The sequence below is a fragment of the Botryllus schlosseri genome, chromosome 1 (assembly GCF_051294905.1).
Source record: "Botryllus schlosseri isolate E-star chromosome 1, Bs_hap1, whole genome shotgun sequence".
NCBI classification, from domain to species: Eukaryota; Metazoa; Chordata; class Ascidiacea; order Stolidobranchia; family Styelidae; genus Botryllus; species Botryllus schlosseri.
The window spans coordinates 29,220,045-29,232,780 of record NC_137236.1 but is presented as its reverse complement, the minus strand read 5'-3'; the positions used below and the strand labels follow the sequence as shown (position 1 = coordinate 29,232,780).

The window sequence follows — 12,736 nt, the reverse complement described above, 5'->3', positions numbered from 1 at the left end:
ACGCGTCAAGCAATTGTTGCTGCTCTATGCAACGCAGTCTGCCGTGATTCCGTATTTCTTCAAACCACATTTCTAGCATTCCATGTGCGTGCACTCGCGCGGACCACGGTAGTGTAGTATGTAGGTGAGCATGCGTAAAGAGCAAAAACCTAAATAGGCAAGGCGAACATGCTTGTTATAAAATGATTTTTGTTTTAAATGCAAAACTAACGCAGTAGCTACACTGGCTAACGGCGTCTCTGAACTCTCCAGCAAATTCTGAGCAGACTCAATAATATATTAGAACAGCCAATTAGAAGTAATTAGTGTCCACAAACTTGTAAATTTACAACGTTACGGTACACAAATGAGTATGACTGAGAAAGTGAATTGGAATTTGAGTGATCAATAGCAAAACCTGCGACGGTTTTAACAGCCTCACTGTGATCCATTGACCGGCATTTGATTCAATGAATGACATGGTGTGAGATTTTATGATTCCATGCATAACAAAATTCACAACGTCTGTATAATTGGCATGAGTCAGTGCTGCCTGCTGTTACCCTACTTAACACGGATCAATCATTGATGATATTTAGCGGGGGTCTTCACGGCCGCATTTCGATTACTTATATAGCGTACGACTGCACTCCAGCGGGCAGTCGTAACGGACGAAATACTCCCGCTATTTGTGAGCATCATCATCTTTCTCCTTTCTAGATAGATGTTCCGAGTTGCGTTTCAGATGATGCCGATTTCGAAGGATTTTTTACATTCCCGTCGGTTACTAAAATTTGCACTTTTAGAATTTCCCAACAGCATAGCTAAAAACGTACACCTGGAATAAACAACGCGGTGCCTGCGGGAACCAACGGCGTCGCCCATAACGACCAGATGAGTCGCTGACGCTGACTGGTCTGTTCTAAAATAGCTTAGATAGCATCGCTTACCAGTTACATTTTGTTTATATAGATTTATTTATTAAGCTATTATTATTTAAATCACACTTACACGTAGCTTGCAAATTACAATACATATATATAAACACTTGAAATGTAAAGTGCTTTTTGTTTGATATAAATATTGAACTCTGACCTAATATATTTGCTGTGTCAGTATTGTGCGCATGACCAAAATGAAGCGTTCGTTACGCTCTTACAAACAAGCCAACTTCAGCGACGCAGCAAATATGAGGAAACGAGTTACTCAAAAAAATGTCTGAAAAAAAAAGAAACCATATCATTTTCACGTCGAATGGGATGTATAGTTTCGTACCACCGTGAGAAGATCCTGTGCGAGTTTCATTTGCGGAGCAACTGTAGCATTAGCGAAGCGGTACAATGTGGAGAGACATTTCGCTACGTGTCACAAAAGCTACCATGCTAACTATCCACCCGGCACCGCACTGCGCGCGGAAAAAGCCCGCGAGTTTAAGGCAGCTGTCCCGTGGGACGACGCAATCGATCCTTCACAAGAACTGATACAACTCCGCGGCGAGTTGGGCTGGAGTATTCGCTGCGAGTATGTCTGATTTCGGAGTATTAATAACTGACTGCTAAGTCCAGACACAGTAAATCCCCGTTGTGTGTATTACAGAATGACGATCATCAGCCAATCCAGACTATAACATAACGTTAAAAATTACGCTGGCAAATACTCTAAATATGAGATCACAATAATGACAGTTAGAACCAGGAACGACCAAGGAACCTGTTTACAATGCGGCGACTACGGAAAGACTGAGCATGTGCTACGACACTTGCCCTCGCCCCTCATGATGCGAGGCAGTCATGTGTGACGTTATCATAGATACAGTCGGAAAACCACCGTGACAGCAGCTTCACGCAAACAGCGGTCTTTTTCACCGGGCCGGTTAAAACATCCAAAGAGAAACCGAAGCGTCGTTTAGAGCTACGAAATTCTTGAGGTCAAACGGATTCAAACGTTCTTATCAGTATCTATTTATATATATATATAGGTCAATATATATCCAATCTAAGCAGTAAAATATATAGTTCTCCATGAACTCTTCTGTCACGGAAAGTACAGATAACGATATATTTTAAGTTATTCGGCCGAGTCGAACGTGTGCGTATGTATACTGTTAACACGCAGCACTAACGGCTCACTCGCAGTTTTCCTGTAAAGAGATTGTGGTGAATTCTTGTCTTCGATTGTCTCGTCCTTTACATTTAGTTAACCATTTATTACTTGATTACCTATCTTTTCCTCTAAATACCGTGTCGCTCTTAATTTGTCGTTTCTTGGTACCTTAGTTGGTGGCCAAGTTGTATTGCGTATAGTGATCGTTTTCAGTTAATAAAAGCCTTGGTTACTCAGTGTAGTAAAGGTCGTCACAGAGATATCCCTGTCCTATTGATTTCTATGTACCCGACCCTTTAATCTTCATAATTGTGACCGGACACCATTCTTACGTTATAGTAAGTGGCGCTTCAAACTGACGCTTCGACTGATCTGACAACTTGTTTGCCGGGTTGGCATTCCTTAAAAGTCGTCTATTGTTAAAACAAATGGTACCAAAATATTCAGACATGGGCCGTCGATGGCATCCGGTCAATTTGCATAACAGTAGTTGCTATTTCATTTTCATCTCCGCGACCTCCAGAAAATAGCCATGCGACTCCATGCGCATCGCGACCCCGAGGTAGGAACCCTTGGTCCAGAGCAAATAGGTGATAAAGTATTACGCTGCGCAAAGCAGGAGACAGACATGAAAATGCTTACTTAGAAACCTGCGGTTCAAGAGATTGAACGCCGGGGTACTACTTAGAATGCGAGAGAACAGACTGACTTCTCTATAAAATCCTCATATTCGTCAGGGTGAGCCGCCCACCTAAATTTCTTTTAATTTTGGAGTACTCGCAGCTCATGTTAACTCAACTTTACCTAAGTGCTTTCCGCCAAAACTCTAATAATGAAAGTGACCCCGTTTACGGAAGTATATTGTAACTATTTGCAATTCGAAAAATTCTCATCCAAGACAAGTTAAATGAATGCAAATATACGTTCATACAATACTAGGCGATCAGCATTATATACGTAATGCGTAAGACAATACAGCAGACGGAGAGAGTGCTTGGTCGGTGGAGATGCGAAGCAGATGATGAAAGCCAAACATGTCCGAACCGCCATCGTGATTTCCGCGATATTCCGACCAGGATTTCCCGATATTACAGTACCGCAATCGATATATCTTCAAGACAAATTATCTTCAATCGGCTCCCTGTGTCATGCTATTTTCGACGAAGTAGAATATATCTTAAATTGCTTTGCGTACTATTTTCGATGCGCAGGACGTCGACAGGAACAAATGCGTTCGGTACCTTTCCCTGGTAAGAAAATTCTTTGCACAAGTCGAGCAATGTAAAGTTCTCGAGTGTGAATAGTAGCGATGACTGTTAAGGTAGATCTTCTTCGCAAATCTCCGTCCACAATGCGCACAGTGATACGGTCTCTTCATTCTAGCGCGATGAGCGAGGTACGTGTTGACGATCCAGGATCCGTATATACTGACATCGAACGGCGACTTCGACTACTCATGTTTCAAATGAAGTTTATATAGCTACTTCGCAAATAGATTCACAGTAATGCAATAAACTTGCCCCTAGACACTTTATATGAGGGTCAATGACGACATGATTCTTGTGATCAGATTGAAGTCTTTATATACCTTGTCTGCAGCTTTCCACAACACCAGCTTTATCACAATAGATCATCGAACGAATACAGAGACTTCAGACATGGTGATACGGAGGAAGCGCGATATCGAGGAGCGGATATCGTCTGGTAGGAACAGGCATTCGAGACCGATAACAATGTCGTTAGCCACAGAGAGAGATAATCATAATGACTTATCAACCTATCTTGTTTCTGCCTTTCTACCACAGCTACTCATCAATACCATACAATGGGGTAAGTTGGAATTCAGAACAAAGCTATCGGCTCAATTGCACCACAAGAGAGTTCACACATGCAAGTTCCAAATGTTGGGTTGTCTTTTATTGCGTCATAAAACCTCAAAATACGACAATGGCCGCCCACCTTATACCAGTGGAGTATAACTATAGATTACTAACCTACGGAGAGTAATAGTATAACTATATAGTATAACTCATTTTGACCGCGGGTCACATCAAACTATTGACTGCCTTCAACGAAGCGGATATCTTGAAGGTGTAACTTCAAATATAAAACAAATATGAAAACACCACGTTTGTGAGCATTTGCGGGTCGGTATAGCTTTATTCAAACGGGATAAATATTTTCGAAGAGGTGGAAGGTTACGCGGTAGATACAGAGTTAATGCTGTTAACGTCAGCGTTACTGCTCAAGTAGAAGTAGTAGTAACACCGTAAGTTTAAACCCAATTAGAAGTAGAATTAGCAATTTTCTATGCATGTCAAAACTATTTGAAGAGCTTCTTGGAGGTACAGAACTTCAATATACAATTGAATAATGTTCATATTGAAATGAACCCGAATATATTCCGATGACACTCGTCTAAGGTAATCGTCAGCAACTAGCAGAGAATTGGAAGGATCATCGCTTATTAACAATCGTATCAGAAAATATGTCACCGCCATGAAATTACGTAAAATGGTGGCGAAGAGTCCAACGTATCCGATTTTTCTGATGAATTGTCATCGTGAAAAACAGAACCTAACTCAGAATTATATCGTGGTTGTAAATCCTACGTTCCTGCGTGCATGTATAATTTGGATTAAAATGTTGTACTAGGTTTATACCGCGGTATTAGTCTGAAGTAGGTTCTCGTTTCGTGTGCCATGGGTATATGCTGTATATTCAGGTATATTCATTCATCAGGGGTGGTACACGGGCTGAAATAACACACTATTTTCTACCAGAGTTCACACCAGGCTACTAGCCTAGTGATGAATCTGAGTTGGCATTTGGTGACTGCAATACAATCATACAACAGAACACCGGTATCACGATTCACGCCAAACGACCAGACATGAGCGGATTTAAATTTCTACGTCCTAATCCAATCCAAATCCGAAGGTACAAATCCTAATTCTAGTCCTAATTCAGAAATTTTGTGTATTTCAATCCTAATCCTAATCCTAATCCGATATAAACTTAGAATTCCTCTTAGAAAGTCTACATCTTTTGCCTATAATTCCGCAAAAAGAAATAAAACGCGTAACGAGTGCCAAAGTACATGAAGTAACTTTTGTAAGACGAAAAACATTGTCGCTATTCGCCACAGGACATCAGTCTTCCCGAAAATCGGTAGATCCAATCATAATCCTGATCCATTAAAAAAAAAGAATCTGAAATCCTAATTCAATCCTAAACAGACCAAATTTCACATATCCGGTTTTCCCAATCCTAATCCCAATCCATGCTCCTTTCTGCAAACGGCGACACGTGTTTTTCAGTTGTTGGGCAACTTTTGGTCAATGTACAACTAGAACTGGAACTAGAACTACTCACGTTTCAAACTCCACAACTGGAAATACTCAAAGACGGGCAGTTAATTGACCATCAAGTAGCTAGATTGGTAGTTTGCAGTCTTTGACCAGTTAAAAATTTTCAGCTTTTCTGAATTAGATAAGAATTAGAATTAGAGCTAAACATTTTTTTCCAATTAGACTAGAATTAGAATTATAGCTACACAGTTTTTACGAATTAGATTAGAATTAGAATTATACTTCTCGGGTTTTCCAAACTATATTCGAATTAGAATTACTGGATCCTCGAGTACTTGTAAATTGAATGAAGTTCGGTTCATATCAAATCGGTGCTCATTCTCTTCAGCAAACATGGCTATAGTTTCGTATTATACAGATCTCTTGTAGCATTTTCAGGAAAAGCAGAAATTACGTTAAAATTAAAATTAGAACTAGAGACATTTCTTGAATTAGATTAGAATTACAATTACAGCAAAGACGCATTTCACAAATTAGATTCGAATTAAATTACAGTATTTCGTTCTAATTAGGATAATTAGACAATTATAAATATCTACTTGCCCAAGTCTGGTAGTTTGTACAAGTATGCTGCACGGTCCGTCATGCGGCCTGGTTGCCTGATTAATAAGGTGTTTGACTTAAAATCAGAAGATTGAAGGTTCGAGCACCTTCGGAGTCAGGCTTTTTATTTTAACTGAAACAGACACGAGCCACAATTAGTCTTTGAATAACGAGCCCGTCCTTGAATTTGGGAATTTTTTAATTCCTCAGATCGCCGCAAGTCTGGTTAAATGGTTAACAAAAATAATAAGGGAGCTGCCGTATCCATAGGCCATGGGTGGGTAATTATTTTTCCCGGCGGGCTAAATGCGAAGCAGAAGATACGGTGGCGGGCAAGACGTGCAGTGTTATATCTAAATTGAAGTTAGTGAATTCACATTGTTCAAATGTTAGCACATGCAGATATGTGGTTCTGTTAATATTAGGCTGCGTCCCGAGCTTTGTATGTGGCTTGATAAGATAGCACCGCTGTTTTGCAAGCTTCGAGAGCATAGGTCTCCACATTAGCCGAGTGTATGTATTTCGCGACATGATTTTTTACATGATGCTGAATCAAATTATATTCCATAAACACGGAGACCCGGTCGGTAGCCTACTCATACACTTGATTGACTGGTTCACGGCTGTCTTCAGTAAACAAATATTAGGTGAACACTACAAATCTTGTTGAAATGTCAGCCTTCAGTCGCACCTTTCATTGCTTGACATAACATAGTTTATGAGCAAGGTGGGGATGACCGCTAGTCACGTCAACTAATTGTAATAATTCCTAATGCATCAGTGGCATCAGACAAGATTTGAACTTTAATATGGAAACGGTGACTTGTTACGGCATATTGGCTTTATTTGGAACCCGCTTTACTCATACGGCGTACGTATGTTATGTAATCATGGTACATGAAAACAACTAGCCTTCAAAGTTAACGCATATCCAGTTCCGTTTATACAGCCTTAGTTTTAGTCCACACATTACTATTAATATATGAACTGTGTGGTCTCAATTTCAAAGAACTTTCCGCGGGCCGCAAGTATCACGCCGAAATAAATTATTTCACATGCGATATCTTTGAATAATCCAGTGAAGGTTGTTGATCGCTGTATGGAGTCACTCTCATTCTGTCCCACAACATATGGTGATGCCATTCCCCGTGCTATCATCTCCAACATAGGAAACCTCCCTCTTCAAACAATAGAACATATGCGTATAGTCTGATTATAAGTCTCAATCTCAATGCCATCAATATTTGCATTACAGTGCGGCTAATTACTTCCGACGGCTTCCGGACACCCTGCTGCGTCAGCAATCAATAACTGAGAAAAATCTTGGCGCTTTGGTTGGGAGTCGGCCTATATGTATAGCGAGGTATTCCTGAAGATTTCATTCGGACGGTTCAGGTGCTTTGCGAGGAGTTCAGATAGAATCCTTGAAACATACCTAACATACTTACGGACGATTTTGCCTCCAGCGCGCGCTAAGAAATCCCAGGAAATCGCTCCACTTTTGGTACTGCTATCGTAAAATATCATTGCGCAACTCGTTTCAGCCAGTTCAGATCGCTGTCAGTCGATGTTTGTTGCGCGGATCTGCAGAAGGATAGAGGCAGCGCTGCTATTAAAATATATATTTGGTGTGCTATTATCAACTTGTCCGTCGTCTGCTATCAAGGTACTAATAGAGAATTGAGAATTATTCACCCGGCCATGGATATAAGTTTTAAATGTCGCCGAACCCTGTTTAGAATGGAAAGTACGCTGATTGACAGCTCTGAAGGTAATTTTCGTCCTCTGTCGCTATGTAGTTGATTAGATATGGTGTAGATTTTCGTGACATTGCGATGCCTCATATATGCAATCTGCAATTTCTGCATACATCCGGGCACAGCCAATTAGCAGGGCTTTCGACTAGATAAGGTTTCGTTACATTTGTGTGGGTCTGTGTGTGTGTGTGTGTTCAAAGTGCTGGTCAAATTAGTTATCGTTGGTACTCAAGAAGATGTATCATCGTAAATTTTTTCTCAAGTTTAAGGAGAAGCGTAATTTCCCGAAACTAATTCCAAGGATTGTAGTAAATAATTTTGGTCGAGGGTCGCATTACCAATTACCAGACACATCTTCACGACTGCCGTATTCTCCTCCCGACTAACTCAAAATGTTCAATTACACTAAAAATATACGTGATCTTAGAAAAGAAAGTCTGTTACCGTGATAGAGGGGCCTTTTCGAGTTGGTATGACAATTTTACTGAGTAGTGATGAAAACATACCCCGAAACTTTCTAATTTACAAAATATAAAGTCCAAAAAGTAAGTAGTTTTGCCTAAAAATCTGCTTAGCATAGCCTAATAATTTGTTTAGCCTAGAAGTGCAAGTCGTCTGAATACATAGCCACATCAGGACGCAAAACGTACTTGAGTACTCCGTATAAATACTATAGAACTTCGTTATTGCCCACTTGTAGTGTGTAACTCATCATGTGAGACGGATATGTGAATAGGGCTGTGATGAATTGAGCCATTACTCGACTAGAGTCGCAATTTTTTGGTGACTCGACTCGACCCGAGTCAATTTCCTCGAAACCAAATCGTGAGGCAGCCACGAAACAACCGAAGAAAATCATGACCACCCCGACATTGCGAGACCTTCTCCCGCGATTAAAATAGGTTGCCATAAGCATGATACAGTGAATGAATTGACATAGTTGACCAAGAAAGCTGGATCCAAATTGTTTACATTTCTATTTTTAGCCGTAGTGACCGAAGACTCGCTATACATCTACAGTTTGGACGGAAACAGTAGTAGTCTGGCGGATGCAGATGAAGACAACGTTGAAACTGGAAGCTTTGACAGAATGAACAGGTATTTCAGCGTGTACAAAAGGTCCCAATGCCAATAGATTATGCTCTTTGTGTATTGAAATCAAACAAAGTTCACAATATCCCGTGCATTACCAATTTCACAACGATGTTTTTAATTTCGCCTGAGGTTTGCTGTCGTAGACGTATTGAATAGTGTCCAACTCATTTGGAAGTATAGGAAATGCACAGTCCATAGTGCCTACTTATCGACAAAACGTGTTTAAGCTCATTTCCCGTGAACAACATTTGCGGTGCCGGCATAGTTTAATGGCATCGTGATTAGGCAAATGTGTCAAAATTGCTCGTTTAATCTTCGTTTATTTTTATTGCAGGAATGCATTCGACAACACACCTCATGTCGATGACAGTTCAGTCCCTGGTGAGTTTAATATAAAGTCGAATCCGCTTAATTCGGAAGCTTTGGTGCCGTTCACATTTGGCCAAATTAGGAAATCAAAACCACTTCGTCCGAATTAAGCGGAAAATCAATTTTCCGTTCAATTGTTCGTTTCATGGTCATGCGTGACGGCGGAAACCCATTAGAACACGGTACCATTGCAGTAATCGGCACTGCTCGCATAAAACGCTCTAGAGTTCCATACTTTCAGATTCGTTGTATCGTATACAATATTGCGGTATCATAATAGAATTACCAAATAATCGAGTACCAAGAAGAATTTAATAAGTGCAGTCCATAATTTTCGTCGCGCTTCGAACGAAATAGATATGGAATGACAGTTTTGTTTCACGAAAATGGCGGTCAATAAAATTTATGTAGCGGGTGGCGTGGTGCCTTTCAAACCGCATAGTCGCTCATACGACATGTTTTCATGACACTCAATGTTTCAGCAAAACGTTGGTTACGATATGTATCGCAATCTAACAACACATGCACTTCTCTATCTTGCTCTTCGCCTATCTATAGGCTTATACTGTAATACGGGGGAGGGCGCAATTCCATGACATTTTCTGAAATGAGTTGCTGGGGTTAAAAGTTATAAACCGTATTCCGTAGCAAAAGTATCTTTTGCATCTCTGATTCGGTCGAATTCTTATGGTATGTAAAATTAGATCCTCCTGGGATGCAGCAGCACGAATCCATCTCTCCGCATCCTCCACATTGCTCAGTTTTCAGCTTTCCACCATGACCATGAGAGCGTATTTATGGTGGCATTTCACAACTATACTTACTTACTTGAGCATAGCTTCCAACCGTCCAATTCTGACGCTGGTTGTTTTTACACACTTAATTAGCACAACTGAAAACAATACACGATGGTAGTATACAATCAGGACCATTTGATATGTCTAAATCCTTCGTATAGTGCTGCTGCCTTAAACAAATTATTGCCTTACTGGACCCAACGTAGCCAATATGAATGTACATGGTCTGGTCGCTAAAGATTGTAGTGTGTATACTTTTTTCCCTCCCACCCATTTAAGCACGGATATTGGATCAGGCTCACCAACTAATCTCCATGTTTTACAGACTTGCCGCAACTTAGTGAACCGCCGGTTGGCTCGAGCACGCCTATTCGCCACGAGAAGGTATCCATCAAAGTAGCCAGGGTGACGGAAAAGGCAATGAGGATGGAAGAGTCAATAGTGAGGACTGAGATCATGCTTGCCCAACGGAAGTCGCGCTACAGACAGAAAGAAGACCTGTTTCTCAAGTTAATACGATTGGAAATTGCGCAATTCATCATCTTGGCCGCGCTTGAGCGATTAAAAATTGCGCGACGTAAGAGTTCGACCCTCAAGCAGACAACGTCCTAACAAACTTTTGGCTGGTTTAGTATCACTGTCTTATCGTTGTCAGTGATTAGTCAGAACCATCCAGCATTGTTGACCGTGATAGAGGTTGTATGGTTATATTGCTGTCCTGGACAACCATTTAAATAGTATGTTTTAATGCCAATTACTTATCGGATTCACAAATATTTTGTCGCTCTCTCTATCTCTCTCTTGCTTTACAGGGTGCTTTTAGATATGGTCGATTTATATATGGCCGATTCACCATCTTGTGATAGTCGTTCCATTTTTCACACTTTTCTGGAACAATTTATACGATAATACAATTCAATCAGGCTGGGGTCGTGGTTGTTAGAGGCGGGTTCGTAAATTATTCGGTAAAGTATCCAGTTGAATGTACTGTACGTTACGGACACAAAATTGTGACCAGGCACGGACATATGTAGGCGGAGAAAAATTCTGACAACCGAATTAAGCACGATAAAGGTTCATCAGCGTACAATTAGGTTCGGATTTGGGAGGGATAAATATATTTGTTAAGATCAAATACGTCGATATGTCGGTAGGTCAAAAATGTGCGGAAATTGTTTGGGATAGCCTACAATGTCGGCAGGCACAATGTGTAGGCACAATGTCATAGCTTAACGTTCTTTCACGAAGTTTACAGTTACAGGGACTGTTCCCTATGAGTTGCGCGCGTGCGCAATTGCGCAGTGCTGATACGGTCTATCTAAGCTGCGAACAAGAAAGCCGAAGTGATGACCTCTTTTTAGTCAACACCACAAAATTTACGAGAAAAGTGGCCAATTCGTCAGTCCAATCAAAGTGATGACTTTTTTTAGTCGTTTCGCACTGTGGTCCAAGGGAGTTGGTGAGTGCGATCAGGCTCGTGAAACATTAGATGGAACATTGTTTACAAGTCTATACTAAGGTCAACGAAGAGATCAACCACATTCACTATAGGAGGTTTTGTGAGTTTGCGGTACTACATTTCGTCCCTTTACTCCCAGCGATGATCAAATTGTATACTGCGTTGCACGTCCGACGCAGTCTTCATGTACCGCAGCACAACCTATTAGCGATAGAATTGAACTTCGTTTGGGACATATGGTTTATACAGGTCCGCAACTGCCCCCCCCCCCACGAGCTTGAAGGGGAACCCAAAATTATTTCGTAAATTACCATATATCATGGAGTATTTTGTGGATATTTATAGAACTACATTCAAATTTTCTTCGTTTTTAACGGGATTTATTGGTGCTAGCTGTAATTATATTATTATGGGTAGCCTACCCCCCCCCCCCAAGATAAAAAGCGCATAATTTATATGGATAGGCATTTCGGCGACGGCGATTACCGCGTCACAACACGGTAATAATGACGTTTCGACTGGCATGCGACTCTGCGGAATGTGCTGCCAAAGAGATCGGCGGCGAAGAAACCTTGATCCAAAAGGAACGCTTCATGTCGACCGAACCGATGAATATATAGGTCAAATTTCCCTTGTCCATAGGCGCCTAAATGGATGACGCCTAATATTCTTGTACTAGACGTGTGAGTCCCACATTATAAATGCCACACATAGAAACAAATTACGCGTCCGTTGCAGAAATGCCACTTTGAGTCATGTGCGTTGCAAGGAAGAAGTTATATATAACGGATGGAATGTCAGGAAATAAAAACACAAAACAGTAGTAATTGCTAACAACGGGTTATAAATTTCAAAGATACCGTATGAAAATTGGACAGTACTACATGCAATTCCAATTTCATTGACCGAATTCCACCATTAACATGATTTTATTTCGCGCTCCGCTCGACTATAAAACGCCGGCTACCTAACCACCGAAGCCCCCGTAAGTTTAGTTTACCACCCTATGGGGACCCAAGACCAGCGTTCTGGAGGATGACGAAGTGCTGCTACGGTCCTGGTTTTATATATATATACTATTGCATGTGATAACTATCATACGTTTTTTTGTGTGTATGTGTGTGTGTGTGTGTGTGTGTATGGGTCTGTGTACGTGTGTGTGTGTGTGTGTCATTTATTCATCATGTACAACGGACAATATATATGCGCAACATTCCGAGAAAAAGTGCGCGGCTCTACATGTATTTCATGTGCAACGGATAA

General features: G+C 40.9%; 2 protein-coding genes across 2 annotated transcripts in view; one reads left to right on the top strand and one right to left on the bottom strand.

Moving 5' to 3' along the window:
- LOC145435071 (microfibril-associated glycoprotein 4-like) overlaps nucleotides 1-12,736 on the bottom strand; it is a 489,059-nt gene that overhangs the window by 21,174 nt on the left and 455,149 nt on the right. The gene's annotated exons all lie outside the window — the stretch shown is intronic.
- Nucleotides 6,763-11,034, top strand: LOC145439038 (uncharacterized). The gene is made up of 4 exons (XM_080316503.1): nucleotides 6,763-7,767; nucleotides 8,740-8,851; nucleotides 9,183-9,229; nucleotides 10,340-11,034. The coding sequence occupies exons 1-4, from the start codon at nucleotides 7,698-7,700 to the stop codon at nucleotides 10,624-10,626; spliced, it is 516 nt and encodes a 171-aa protein (XP_080172629.1). The 5' UTR covers nucleotides 6,763-7,697; the 3' UTR covers nucleotides 10,627-11,034.

Excerpts from the sequence above, each read along its gene's own strand:
- LOC145439038 (XM_080316503.1), top strand. The coding sequence starts at position 7,698 with ATGGATATAAGTTTTAAATGTCGCCGAACCCTGTTTAGAATGGAAAGT. Across the intron at positions 8,852-9,182 it reads AGCTTTGACAGAATGAACAG|GAATGCATTCGACAACACAC; the intron begins GTATTTCAGCGT and ends TTTTTATTGCAG. Across the intron at positions 9,230-10,339 it reads CGATGACAGTTCAGTCCCTG|ACTTGCCGCAACTTAGTGAA; the intron begins GTGAGTTTAATA and ends CATGTTTTACAG.